The 14,883-nt window shown below is 38.8% G+C and overlaps 1 protein-coding gene across 1 annotated transcript in view; it reads left to right on the top strand.

Annotated features, from left to right (window-relative positions):
* The window catches only part of MMP16 (matrix metallopeptidase 16), a 305,212-nt gene that overhangs the window by 248,751 nt on the left and 41,578 nt on the right, over positions 1 to 14,883 (top strand). Inside the window, exon 7 of the mRNA XM_047842792.1 lies at positions 3,646 to 3,784. Coding sequence (XP_047698748.1) covers positions 3,646 to 3,784 — 139 coding nt within the window. The remainder of the gene's footprint in view (positions 1 to 3,645; positions 3,785 to 14,883) is intronic.

Raw genomic sequence — 14,883 nt, 5'->3', positions numbered from 1 at the left:
GCCTGCTTTCGATTCTGTGTCTCCCTCTCTCTCTGCCCCTCCCCCATTCACGTTCTCTCTCTCTCTCTCTCTCTCTCTCTGTGTCCAAAATAAACATTTAAAAAAAAAACAGAATTTTAAAGGGAATTAAAAAAAAAAAAAGCAAACCCAGTTCCTCATGTGTGTTATTGCTTCGTGGTATATAGCCTGCAGTACTCTGTGTATTTGTTATCTATGTGAACAAGGTGGTCTGCCTGGATCCCATGCTATACGGAACAAAAAAATCTGTGTAAACTTGTAGCTAACGTGTAATATTGGTGTTTAACTAGGAATTCCTCCTTGGTAATGTTTAAGTGCTTTTTTTTTCTAGAAGTTGACATTGCACATGTGCTAGTTTTGATTATTTTTAGGGTATACTTCCACTCCTTCCACCCCCTTTTATAAGAGCTGTAGCCAAAAAAAGGCCAGTGGCAAGATAGAAACAACAGATTTAGAGCTCGGTGATTCTTCTTTCTTTCCCCTTACACCAAAGACCAAAACAAAACGTACATTGTTTGGAAGGGTGAAACATTTTGTTTCTCTCCTGCATGGTTCAAAGACCTTTGCATATCATACCTTTCTAAAAATAATGGAATATATACTAAACATCTGCCTATGGAAGTAGAACATTTGTATTCTTGTGACATCTGCATAGCTTTTGACTTCTAAAAGGATAACTTACCTTTACTTGGTCCTTTCCTCCATAAACGCGTTTTCTTTCGAGAAATATTTAGTAAGCTTCTGCCATGTGCAAGGCATTTTTGTGGAAACGGGAAACCACAAATGAACAAAGACAGATATCTTTGCCATCATGGAGTTTATATTCTAGTGGAGAGAGAATGAACAGCAAATACAACATGCATTGTGCTAAAACAGTGATCGACATGGTGCAGGAAAATAAAGGAGGGGAGTGAAATCACATGTGGGTGGGTGGAGTGTGAGAATTCAGTTTTAGGTAGTGTGGTGAGAGGAGGTTTCACTTAGAAGGGAAATTTGCATAGAGACTTAAATACCATTTTAAATATCCTCTTTCTACAAAATCGTTCGCAAGCCCCATTTCTGAAATGGCAACCTAGAGTGACTGTGACATGTTTACATCCTCTGTGACAGAATGCTTGGCAAATTACTTGTACCATTGCTTTCTACCACTCTGAGAAGACATGGATAAGTGGAATAGAAGCACAACGTGAATATCTGCAATTTATATAACTCTCTGCCAAGGCTGCTGTCAATGAGAAGTTGTTCTGAACTCACCTATGATTCCATATTACCTTCAGAATGTTTGCAAATGGACTATGCCTATCTTAAGGCAGAATTTACATTTTTTCCCCATAGTAGTGGCAAGCTGAGGCTATGTTCCTGTCCTCACACAGCAGCGTACGTCTGTCCCAAAGAGCCATGGCCATGTCTCAGTACTGGGGAGATAGAACAACGTGAAGTGCTTGTCTGAGAAAAATTGGAATACAGTTCGGGCTTTTTCCCTGATGTTTTTCTGTCCTTCAGCTCAGAGAGCTTTCCATTTCATTGTTCCATAAATAACCATGGCCAGTTATTTCTTTATCTGAATCCAGTAGGTATTTAGCCATTTTTATTTATTATTTTAGGATAGATAGATAGATAGATAGATAGATAGATAGATAGAATTTAAGAATAATTTATACGGAGATTGACATAGTTTTAACACCCAGTTAAAAGCTCTTGTTGTAGTTAGATGAAAATGCTGGCTTTCTTTTAAATTATGAGAATATCTTCTGCTCACATACTATTAGCAGTAAGCCCTGGATCTTCATGCCCACATATATGTCCCTGAATCAATCTTTTCATGGCCTAACTTTGTATTTTAAAGTCTGTTTAATCAAGATATGTATTAATTCCAGCTACCTGGCACCAAAAAATTATTAAGAAGAGGTTAAAAATATAAGAGGTTAATCTCTTATATTAACCTCTTAAATATAAGAGGTTAGTCTCTTTCCTGTTGGCAGGAAAGAGATGTGTGGCTAAAGCTATAATATGGCTGAAGTCTGAAGAAGAAACAAAAAGCAGGAACTAAAATTGTAAACAAAATTGTAAAGGAAAATAAGATAACTAGTTTCAATACAATTTTAACAATAATAAAAACCAATCTGCCAGGTCCTCAGAAAGTTCTTTATATTTAAAACAGTAACTACACTATGAGTCAATTATTAGTTTGTAATAACCCAATGACTAGTGTCTTGATCAGGATGACCATTGTTAAGAGACAAAGCAGGAATAGGATATGAACTTAGAGATGTTAATTAAACTAGTTCCTTCTTTATAAATCACAGCGTCCGTAGAGAAGACAGCCCAGCATAGCTAGAATGAAGTACAATTACCCAAAGATCCTAAGAAAATTTTTATATTTGGATTCATTTAGATGGGATGGGAAAACGTTCATTTTTATCATACCACCTGAAGTCCAAGAATCCTCAGTTGATTGTGTGTGTGTGTGTGTGTGTGTGTGTGTGTGTGTGTGTATGACCATATGAATAACTGACAAATCCTAGAAAATCTAGTCGCGCTAAACAATTATTAGCCAAAAGATTGGGAAAGCCCTATAATAAATCACTTATTAATATCTAAGTAAGGGAAGGAGAGCAGAGAAGACTTGAGTTGGAAGTATTTTTGTAAAACATACTTATCTAAGTAGTATAAATATATAACTTCCAATCAAAATGTTGTCTGTAAATACAAATTTTGAAATAAAGTAAAATAACATAGTTTAGAATATCCTTAGTTTTTCCAATATTAAAGCACTTTGAATAGTCTTATTCTGAAATTTTCAATAGAAAATATTTTAATGTAATCAAATACAGCATTTTTGAAAAATTTTTTGCCATTAGTAAGAATTTATGGCAAAACATATTGTGTGCAAGCTAATGATTAATTCAACAACATTTATAAATACTTGCTATGGGGTAAGTCACGTATTTTCACTAGAGATAAGAGTAGACACTTTTTATATAAAATGACCAATGCTATGATTGAGTGAAGTCAGGATATTGTGAAAGTATATAGGAGAGGCAGTTGACCCAGATGGGAATCACTGTGATGATTTTTTTTAAGATAACTTTGTTCATTTAGGGTCACCATATAATTTATCATCCAAACCAGAACATATTTGAAGGTGAAAGAGGACTCTACTTATAATTACATGGGGGAATGTGTATAATGTAGGCATATCAAGAAGGATGGCCTCTTTATTCCATCTCCAGCATTTTAGGTGTGAGATCTTGTGTATGTCTATAAATGCATACATATCCATATGCTGCTCTCTTATTCAGGAAAACTGACTTAATTCACAAATCTGGCAGGGACTTGTCTGTGCTACTTCTGGTTTTCCATCTAAAAGACCCTGGAGACAATGTAAAATGCTACAGTTAAATATTCTTATGTTATCTTTTAATCACACTGTGTGGATTAGAGATTTGGTGGTTAACTCCAAAAATAACTGTGATCACTGTAAGCAAGTTAATTAGATGCTTCTTTGCTTTGATGTGAGACAGTGAAAATGACACTAGTTTAGTTTTGGAAATGTTACACCACTGCACAGCGAAATGCCATGGAGGCCTGCATGTTTGTTGAGAGATGCTTTTGCTTGCTTTACAGGACCAGTGGTTTTGGCGAGTGAGAAACAACAGAGTGATGGATGGGTACCCCATGCAAATTACTTACTTCTGGCGGGGCTTGCCTCCTAGTATCGATGCAGTTTATGAAAACAGTGATGGGAATTTTGTCTTCTTTAAAGGTAAGGAATGTTTCCCATGTTTTGCTTTGCTGTGTTTTGGTCATTTTGTGCACGCCCTATAGCACGCATAGAAACGGATAAGTAAAACCTGTTGAATGAGGTTAGGTATCTTATTCATATTCTGAAATGAACTGTATATATTGACTAGAAATATAAATGAAGTAAAATCAATGATCATGTTTAACTCTCTAATTTGTTTTCTTCTAAGGCATTCTCATATATAAGTCAAATTTAGAAAGCATTGTGTGATTTCTTAAAATTTTTAGATTTGGCTTAAAAGCACCACAAGAAGTAAATTATGGGGGCTCCTGGGTGGCTCAGTTGGTTAAGAGTCCAACTTCAGCTCAGGTCATGATCTCGTGGTTTGTGAGTTCGAGCCCCATGTCCAGCTCCATGCTGACAGCTCAGAGCCTGGAGCTTGCTTCGGATTCTGTGTCTCCCTCTCTGTCTGCTCCTCCTCTGCTCATTCTCTCTCTCTCTCTCTCTCTCTCTCTCTCAAAAATAAAAAAAAAATTAAACATTAAAAAAGGTAAATTATGAATGAATCAATTGATTAATTACTAAAAAGCCCTTTTTTTCCATTAACTAAAGAGTTTTGTGTTTTTTTCTTTTTTTAGAGTATTTGGAATTGCTTGTTGTTTTTATAAAATGAAGTCTATTTTACTTCTTATTTTCATATACAGTATAATCTCTTTAGCTTTACTTGATTTAATAAGTATGTTAAATAGTTTCTAGTAAACTAACAAATTGCTCATAAAGGCTAAGAAAACCCATGAGTAGGAAAATAAAATTCACCCAATTAATTTCACCCAATAAAACGTATTGCTTGTTATTTATCTAAGTGACAATTTTAATTGCACAAATACTAACTGCCTCCCATACAGAAGTGAGATTACCTGGTAAAGTGAACTTAGTCAAGTGCCTGGTATTCTATCCTCAAAACTTTTCTAGCATCCAAAACAATAAATCATAAGTGTGGGGGGGAAACACAGGGAAAGAGATTGAGTTGAAGGATTCACAGAATTGTGAGAAAATACTTGATAGAACTACTCTACAACCCAGCAATTGCACTGCTAGGTACTGACCCAAAGGTTGCAAAAATACTGATTCAAAGGGGCACATGCACCCCTAAGTTTATATAACAGCACTATCAATAATAGCCAAATAATGGAGAGAGCCCAAATGTCCATTGACTGATGAATAGATAAGGAAGATATGGTCTATCTATACAATGGAAAATTACTCAGCCATAAAAATAATGAAATCTTGCCATTTGCAGTGACATGGATGGAGCTAGAGTGTATTATGCTAAACAAAATAAATCAAAGAAAGACAAATGCCATATGACTTCACTCATGTATTTAATGAATTTAAGAAACAAAACAGATGAACATAAGGGAAAGAAAAAAAAAAAAGAGGGAGGCAAACCATAAGAGACTCTTAATGATACAGAACAAACAGGTTGCTGGAGGAGAGGTGGGTGGAGGATGGGCTGGATGGGTGATGGGCATTAAGGAGGGCATTTGTTGGGATGCTCACTGGGTGTTATGTAAGTGATGAATCACTAAATTCTACTCCTGAAACCAATATTACACTAAATGTTAACTAACTGGAGTTTAAATAAAATTTTGAAACAAACTAAAAAGATATTTGAGCTGCAACTGAGAACTAGAGTGCAGAACATATCGATTGATTGCTGACTGATTGATTGATTGATTGAGTATATTAGCAAGAGCTTAAAGAACTGAAAAGAAGCTTAAACAGGGATGGAGGTAGAAGGGAAGAAAAGGGGATCTTAACACCCCCCCCCCAAGAAAAGTAATTATTCCCAGGATCAAACTAGGTGAATTTGTAGTAATGATGAGAATAATGAAAACCTAGGGTATAAGAAACACTTGTAATATTTTAAGGGAGATCCAAACTATCCATATAAAATGAAAGTTAATAAATACCTGGAATTTATTTTCTCTTTACAGTTCGTTCCTGGAGAAAAGCGGGATAGAATACATTAGTTATAAGTACATGAGGATTCTGCAGGCACACTGCCAATTTTTAACACTTACTAGCCATATGAACTGGGCAAGTCTCTCTGTCTCAGTTTCTCTATCCGAAAAATGGGGTTAGCATTACTCCCCATCTCAGAATTAGTTTGAGGACTGAATTAATTACTACATGTGAGACACTTGGCACACGTAAGTGTTCGATAAATGTCAGCCATTACTCTTACTAGTATGATATTGGTAATCTTACTGCCCTCCTGCTATCCACAATAAGCATGTAAATGAAGTGGACATGCAGGTACATTGCACCACTGTGGACAAAGAAAAGATAGCGGCAAAAGGTTCTGAATCTTAGAGGCATGATATTTTGGAAGGAAATTCCCCTCCCCTACACTTTTCTTTGATCCTATGAGCAATAACAACAGAAAGAAAGGAGGAATAAGCCCGAGGTAGCTTTCAGCTTGAAGGCTGTCCCCAGAGACCCTGTCTCACCACAGAATCATTAGTGCTCTCTGACAAAACTGCCTGAGCAGAACCGGGCCTAGTCATAAATCAGTGTTCTGACAGCTCTTTACTGCCTTAGGGCCTTCTCACCTTTATTCACTTTGCTTCTCCTCACCCATTCACTTGTGGAATGGGCACCTCCTTTTCAGTTTTCTCAACAGCCAACAGAAAAGGCATCTCCTCAGAATGTCCCTCTGTCCACCCTCTTTAAAGTCACGCCTTCCAGCTTGCACACAGTGTATGGAAAAAGTTGAAGTCACCTCTAGCATTCAAATGTAAATTACCTGAGAGATTTATCGTATTTCCTTGCACATTACTGTATTTTCAGTTCTTAGAACAGTGCTGGTGCATAGTAGTGCTCTACGAACACTTGAATGAAAACAGTATAGGTGAATATGATGTGACTCAGTATGGTGTTTCTGATGTCACAACGCTAGCAATAGGAATAACTTTGCTTCGTGTCACAAATTTATTCAACTCCTGGCATGTTGTGTTTGCCAGTGATCTCTTCTGGTATATTGCCGGTTATCAAGAAATGTCTGATCTTAGAACTCTTGTCGGTCCACGGGCCTTGTTGTGGTGCTTCCTTCCTCTAGTGTTCTCTCCACAGTACTTTCAGGGAAACCTTCTCCACACCCAGCCATGAATCTGCAGCTCCCCTGTTCCAATCATCATTGCTTTCCCAGAGGGAGCCAGAAGCTCTGGGTAATCGCGGTAAGACCACCCCCTAACGTAGTATCCACCTCCCCACTGGCAGGAGAGTTAAGGCCCCAGAATCCTGGACTTCAGTTAATACACCACCCCCCTTTGCTACCCTCACCACAATAATCACAATCAAAGTGACCATTCCAGCTTGCCACCATCTCTTTATATCTTTGATCACCTCAAAAAGTCCAACTTTTCTGAGGGATCAAATCATTCCTCATCCCAAAACCATCCTTCTCGTTTTGCTCAGTGGGCCATGAAGCAGTCTACAGCTCATCCCTAGCAATCCAATCTCCCTCCCTGCTCTAATTCTCTACATACCATCTAGAAACTATACATTTCACTGATTTATTGTTCATGGGTATCCTTCCCGCTAGAATATCAGCTCCATAAGGGCAAGTTCTTCTCTCCCCAACTCTTTTTTTCTTTTTTTCTTTTTTACTGTTATATTCCCTGTATCTTCAATCAGGGATTGACAGACTTTTTCAATAATGACCAAATAACGAATATTTTAGGCTTTGCTGCCCATGCCATCCCTATTACATACCCTTTCTTTTAAACTTTAAAAATGTAAAAAAACAAACAAACAAAAAAAAACTCTTCCTAGAGCATGGGCTGTACAAAAGCAGGCATTGGTCATAGTTCGCTGACCTCTGTTTTAAACAATACCTGGGATATAGTAAAGAGTAAACAAAGATTTATAGAACGAATAAAGAACAAAGTTCAAATCCCAACTCTGTCCGTATTCACAGCCCAAACTTTAAGCAAAATTATATGTATGCATATTTGTCATATGCAGTGGGAGTTGTCAGTACCTAAGTTATAAAATCATGCAAACAACAGCAACTTGTTCTCTAAAAATGTGATTAAGTTGATATTCTTAACAGAACCTTTGCTCTTTGTTATGTTAAAGTATAGTGTATCAAAATATATTGACGTTTTTGCTTCCAGCTGAGATGTAACAATAGGGATCAGACTTACCCTCCTATGTAAACTCACCAACAATTGGACAAAGTATTTAAAACAATGATTTTCATGACACTGGACAGCAAGAAACAAAGGGTAGTGAACCTGAGAGTCAGGAAATAAAGAGAAATGATCCCGGATCCCAGTTTCCTGTTTGGGGAAAGTTTCCAGGCCATAGAACAAGTTGGGGGGGGGGGTCCAGGTGGTGTTCAGAAGACTGTCTCAGTTGAGGGTAACAGAGCAGAGAGTCAAAGCATAACAAGGTGGTTACAGTGCCCAGAACAAAACAATGCCAAGGAGAGATGTGTACAGAGTGAGCATGCACACATCAGCAGAGGAACTCCCTAAAATATGGGAGAAGGAACTGGTCAGCATATGTATGTCGGGAAACTACTGAGGTGTAGAGTAAGAATCACTTCATAGGATGAAATAGAAGAGTTCCTGACTCTTACACAGAGCTAACAGTACTTATTCCCACCAGCCACCCCTCCATGGGCATCGGATAGAGTACTGAAAAAGGTCTTCTCTCAGAAGTGGGTAATGATTATCATAGAAGGAACATGTTCCACTCCTACCTAACAAATCTTGAAAGACCTGAAGCAATCAAGTTGTTTCCAATAAGGATACAAAAATATTCACCCGATGAGGTAAAACTCACAGCATCTAACCTCTCCCATAAGACTGGGAACAGACAAGGATGTTACACTTGTCCATTTTATTCAGTTTTGTACTGGAGATTTTATGTAGTGTAAAAAAAGTCAAGACAGGAGCGCCTGGGTGGCTCAGTCGGTTGAGTGTCTGACTCATGATTTTGGCTCAGGTCATGATCTCATAGTTTGTGGCATTGAGCCCCGCGTTGGCATCTGTGCTGATATCACAAAACTGCTTGGGATTCTCTCTCTCCCTCTCTGTCTGCCTCTCCCTCTCTGTCTGCCTCTCCCTCCCTCTCTCTCTCTCTCTCTCAAAATAAATAAATAAACATTTTTTTTTAAAGGCAAGAGAGGGGAACCTGAGTGGCTCAGTTGGTTAAGCATTGAGTTCAGCTCAGGCCATGATCTCATGGTCCATGAGTTTGAGCCCTGCGTCAGATTCTGTGGTGACAGCTTGGAGCCTGGAGCCTACTTCAATTTTGTGTCTCCCTCTCTCTCTCTGCACCCCTACCCCTCTTGCACTCTGTTTCTTTCTCAAAAATAAATATTTCAAAAATTTTTAAAAAGAAATATAATAAATAAAACTATATTCATGGACAACATGACTGTCTATGTTGAAAATCAGATGCAATCAACCAATTATCTATAATGAACAAGTGAATTTAATAAGTATACAGGATATAAGATCATTATACAAAAAGTAATTGTATTTCTATACAGGAACTGTGAGGGGTCTGAGTTTTTTATCCTATTTGTAAGCTCCCATCTTGGCCTGCCTCACTTTCATGGATATTGGTAGAAACACAAGATTCCTGAGTCAGAGAAAAAGAAAGAGACAAAAGTGTAGCCAGAGTATAGCCTTTGTATGACTCGCCTAAACCCCTGATTCTCTTTTTTTTTTTTTTTTTTTTTTTTTTTTTTTTTTTTTTTTATGAAATTTATTGACAAATTGGTTTCCATACAACACCCAGTGCTCATCCCAAAAGGTGCCCTCCTCAATACCCATCACCCACCCTCTCCTCCCTCCCACCCCCCATCAACCCTCAGTTTGTTCTCAGTTTTTAAGTCTCTTATGCTTTGGCTCTCTCCCATTCTAACCTCTTTTTTTTTTTTTCCTTCCCCTCCCCCATGGGTTCCTGTGAAGTTTCTCAGGATCCACATAAGAGTGAAACCATATGGTATCTGTCTTTCTCTGTATGGCTTGTTTCACTTAGCATCACACTCTCCAGTTCCATCCACGTTGCTACGAAAGGCCATATTTCATTTTTTCTCATTGCCACGTAATATTCCATTGTGTATATAAACCACAATTTCTTTATCCATTCATCAGTTGATGGACATTTAGGCTCTTTCCATAATTTGGCTATTGTTGAGAGTGCTGCTATGAACATTGGGGTACACGTGGCCCTATGCATCAGCGCTCCTGTATCCCTTGGATAAATTCCTAGCAGTGCTATTGCTGGGTCATAGGGTAGGTCTATTTTTAATTTTCTGAGGAACCTCCACACTGCTTTCCAGAGCGGCTGCACCAATTTGCATTCCCACCAACAGTGCAAGAGGGTTCCCGTTTCTCCACATCCTCTCCAGCATCTATAGTCTCCTGATTTGTTCATTTTGGCCACTCTGACTGGCGTGAGGTGATACCTGAGTGTGGTTTTGATTTGTATTTCCCTGATAAGGAGCGACGCTGAACATCTTTTCATGTGTCTGTTGGCCATCCGGATGTCTTCTTTAGAGAAGTGTCTATTCATGTTTTCTGCCCATTTCTTCACTGGGTTATTTGTTTTTCGGGTGTGGAGTTTGGTGAGCTCTTTATAGATTTTGGATACTAGCCCTTTGTCCGATATGTCATTTGCGAATATCTTTTCCCATTCCGTTGGTTGCCTTTTAGTTTTGTTGGTTGTTTCCTTGGCTGTGCAGAAGCTTTTTATCTTCATAAGGTCCCAGTAATTCACTTTTGCTTTTAATTCCCTTGCCTTTGGGGATGTGTCCAGTAAGAGATTGCTACGGCTGAGATCAGAGAGGTCTTTTCCTGCTTTCTCCTCTAAGGTTTTGATGGTTTCCTGTCTCACATTTAGGTCCTTTATCCATTTTGAGTTTATTTTTGTGAATGGTGTGAGAAAGTGGTCTAGTTTCAACCTTCTGCATGTTGCTGTCCAGTTCTCCCAGCACCATTTGTTAAAGAGGCTGTCTTTTTTCCATTGGATGTTCTTTCCTGCTTTGTCAAAGATGAGTTGGCCATACGTTTGTGGGTCTAGTTCTGGGGTTTCTATTCTATTCCATTGGTCTATGTGTCTGTTTTGGTGCCAATACCATGCTGTCTTGATGATGACAGCTTTGTAGTAGAGGCTAAAGTCTGGGATTGTGATGCCTCCTGCTTTGGTCTTCTTCTTCAAAATTCCTTTGGCTATTCGGGGCCTTTTGTGGTTCCATATGAATTTTAGGATTGCTTGTTCTAGTTTCGAGAAGAATGCTGGTGCAATTTTGATTGGGATTGCATTGAATGTGTAGATAGCTTTGGGTAGTATTGACATTTTGACAATATTTATTTTTCCAATCCATGAGCCGGGAATGTCTTTCCATTTCTTTAAATCTTCTTCAATTTCCTTCATAAGCTTTCTATAATTTTCAGCATACAGATCCTTTACATCTTTGGTTAGAATTATTCCTAGGTATTTTATGCTTCTTGGTGCAATTGTGAATGGGATCAGTTTCTTTATTTGTCTTTCTGTTGCTTCATTGTTAGTGTATAAGAATGCAACTGATTTCTGTACATTGATTTTGTATCCTGCAACTTTGCTGAATTCCTGTATCAGTTCTAGCAGACTTTTGGTGGAGTCTATCGGATTTTCCATGTATAATATCATGTCATCTGCAAAAAGCGAAAGCTTGACTTCATCTTTGCCAATTTTGATGCCTTTGATTTCCTTTTGTTGTCTGATTGCTGATGCTAGAACTTCCAGCACTATGTTAAACAGCAGCGGTGAGAGTGGGCATCCTTGTCGTGTTCCTGATCTCAGGGAAAAAGCTCTCAGTTTTTCCCCGTTGAGGATGATGTTAGCTGTGGGCTTTTCATAGATGGCTTTTATGATCTTTAAGTATGTTCCTTCTATCCCGACTTTCTCAAGGGTTTTTAGTAAGAAAGGGTGCTGGATTTTGTCGAAGGCCTTTTCTGCATCGATTGACAGGATCATATGGTTCTTCTCTTTTTTTTTGTTAATGTGATGTATCACGTTGATTGATTTGCGAATGTTGAACCAGCCCTGCATCCCAGGAATGAATCCCACTTGATCATGGTGAATAATTCTTTTTATATGCCGTTGAATTCGATTTGCTAGTACCTTATTGAGAATTTTTGCATCCATATTCATCAGGGATATTGGCCTGTAGTTCTCTTTTTTTACTGGGTCTCTGTCTGGTTTAGGAATCAAAGTAATACTGGCTTCATAGAATGAGTCTGGAAGTTTTCCTTCCCTTTCTATTTCTTGGAATAGCTTGAGAAGGATAGGTATTATCTCTGCTTTAAACGTCTGGTAGAACTCCCCTGGGAAGCCATCTGGTCCTGGACTCTTATTTGTTGGGAGATTTTTGATAACCGATTCGATTTCTTCGCTGGTTATGGGTCTGTTCAAGCTTTCTATTTCCTCCTGATTGAGTTTTGGAAGAGTGTGGTTGTTCAGGAATTTGTCCATTTCTTCCAGGTTGTCCAGTTTGTTGGCATATAATTTTTCATAGTATTCCCTGATAATTGTTTGTATCTCTGAGGGATTGGTTGTAATAATTCCATTTTCATTCATGATTTTATCTATTTGGGTCATCTCCCTTTTCTTTTTGAGAAGCCTGGCTAGAGGTTTGTCAATTTTGTTTATTTTTTCAAAAAACCAACTCTTGGTTTCGTTGATCTGCTCTACAGTTTTTTTAGTTTCTATATTGTTTATTTCTGCCCTGATCTTTATTATTTCTCTTCTTCTGCTGGGCTTAGGCTGCCTTTGCTGTTCTGCTTCTAGTTCCTTTAGGTGTGCTGTTAGATTTTGTATTTGGGATTTTTCTTGTTTCTTGAGATAGGCCTGGATTGCAATGTATTTTCCTCTCAGGACTGCCTTTGCTGCGTCCCAAAGCGTTTGGATTGTTGTATTTTCATTTTCATTTGTTTCCATATATTTTTTAATTTCTTCTCTAATTGCCTGGTTGACCCACTCATTCGTTAGTAGGGTGTTCTTTAACCTCCATGGTTTTGGAGGTTTTCCAGACTTTTTTCTGTGGTTGATTTCAAGCTTCATAGCATTGTGGTCTGAAAGTAAGCATGGTATAATTTCAATTCTTGTAAACTTATGAAGGGCTGTTTTGTGACCCAGTATATGATCTATCTTGGAGAATGTTCCATGTGCACTCGAGAAGAAAGTATATTCTGTTGCTTTGGGATGCAGAGTTCTAAATAGATCTGTCAAGTCCATCTGATCCAATGTCTCATTCAGGGCCCTTGTTTCTTTATTGACCATGTGTCTAGATGATCTATCCATTTCTGTAAGTGGTGTATTAAAGTCCCCTGCAATTACCACATTCTTATCAATAAGGTTGCTTATGTTTATGAGTAATTGTTTTATATATTTGGGGGCTCCGGTATTCGGTGCATAGACATTTATAATTGTTAGCTCTTCCTGATGGATAGACCCTGTAACTATTATATAATGTCCTTCTTCATCTCTTGTTACAGCCTTTAATTTAAAGTCTAGTTTGTCTGATATAAGTATGGCTACTCCAGCTTTCTTTTGGCTTCCAGTCGCATGATAAATAGTTCTCCATCCCCTCACTCTCAATCTAAAGGTGTCCTCAGGTCTAAAATGAGTCTCTTGTAGACAGCAAATAGATGGGTCTTGTTTTTTTATCCATTCTGATACCCTATGTCTTTTGGTTGGCGCATTTAATCCATTTACATTCAGTGTTATTATAGAAAGATACGGGTTTAGAGTCATTGTGATGTCTGTATGTTTTATGTTGTAGTGATGTCTCTGGGACTTTGTCTCACAGGGTCCCCCTTAGGATCTCTTGTAGGGCTGGTTTAGTGGTGACAAATTCCTTCAGTTTTTGTTTGTTTGGGAAGACCTTTATCTCTCCTTCTATTCTAAATGACAGACTTGCTGGATAAAGGATTCTCGGCTGCATATTTTTTCTGTCTAGCACCCTGAAAATCTCGTGCCAATTCTTTCTGGCCTGCCAAGTTTCAAAAGAGAGATCAGTCACGAGTCTTATAGGTCTCCCTTTATATGTGGTGGCACGTTTACCCCTTGCTGCTTTCAGAATTTTCTCTTTATCCTTGTATTTTGCCAGTTTCACTATGATATGTCGTGCAGAAGATCGATTCAAGTTACGTCTGAAGGGAGTTCTCTGTGCCTCTTGGATTTCAATGCCTTTTTCCTTCCCCAGTTCAGGGAAGTTCTCAGCTATTATTTCTTCAAGTACCCCTTCAGCACCTTTCCCTCTCTCTTCCTCCTCTGGGATACCAATTATGCGTATATTATTTCTTTTTAGTGTATCACTTAATTCTCTAATTTTCCCCTCATACTCCTGGATTTTTTTATCTCTCTTTTTCTCAGCTTCCTCTTTTTCCATAACTTTATCTTCTAGTTCACCTATTCTCTCCTCTGCCTCTTCAAGCCGAGCTGTGGTGGTTTCCATTTTGTTATGCATTTCGTTTAAAGCGTTTTTCAGCTCCTCGTGACTGTTCCTTAGTCCCTTGATCTCTGTAGCAAGAGATTCTCTGCTGTCCTGTATACTGTTTTCAAGCCCAGCGATTAATTTTATGACTATTATTCTAAATTCACTTTCTGTTATATTATTTAAATCCTTTTTGATCAGCTCATTAGCTGTTGTTATTTCCTGGAGATTCTTCTGAGGGGAGTTCTTCCGCTTGGTCATTTTGGATAGTCCCTGGAGTGGTGCGGACCTGCAGGGCACTTCCCCTGTGCTGTAGTGTATAACTGGAGTTGGTGGGCGGGGCCGCAGTCAGACCTGATGTCTGTCCCCAGCCCACCGCTGGGGCCACGGTCAGACTGGTGTGTGCCTTCTCTTCCCCTCTCCTAGGGGCGGGATTCACTGTGGGGTGGTGTGGCTCGTCTGGGCTACTTGCACCGTGCCAGGCTTGTGATGCTGGGGATCTGGCGTATTAGCTGGGGTGGGTAGGCAAGGTGCTCGGGGGCAGGAGGGGCAGGCTTAGATCGCTTCTCCTTAGGTGATCCACTTCAGGAGGGGCCCTGTGGCAGCGGGAGGGAGTCAG

The sequence above is a fragment of the Prionailurus viverrinus genome, chromosome F2 (assembly GCF_022837055.1).
Source record: "Prionailurus viverrinus isolate Anna chromosome F2, UM_Priviv_1.0, whole genome shotgun sequence".
In the NCBI taxonomy this organism is placed as follows: Eukaryota; Metazoa; Chordata; class Mammalia; order Carnivora; family Felidae; genus Prionailurus; species Prionailurus viverrinus.
The sequence above is the reverse complement of the archived record's forward strand: the minus strand, read 5'-3'. Positions and strand labels throughout refer to the sequence as shown.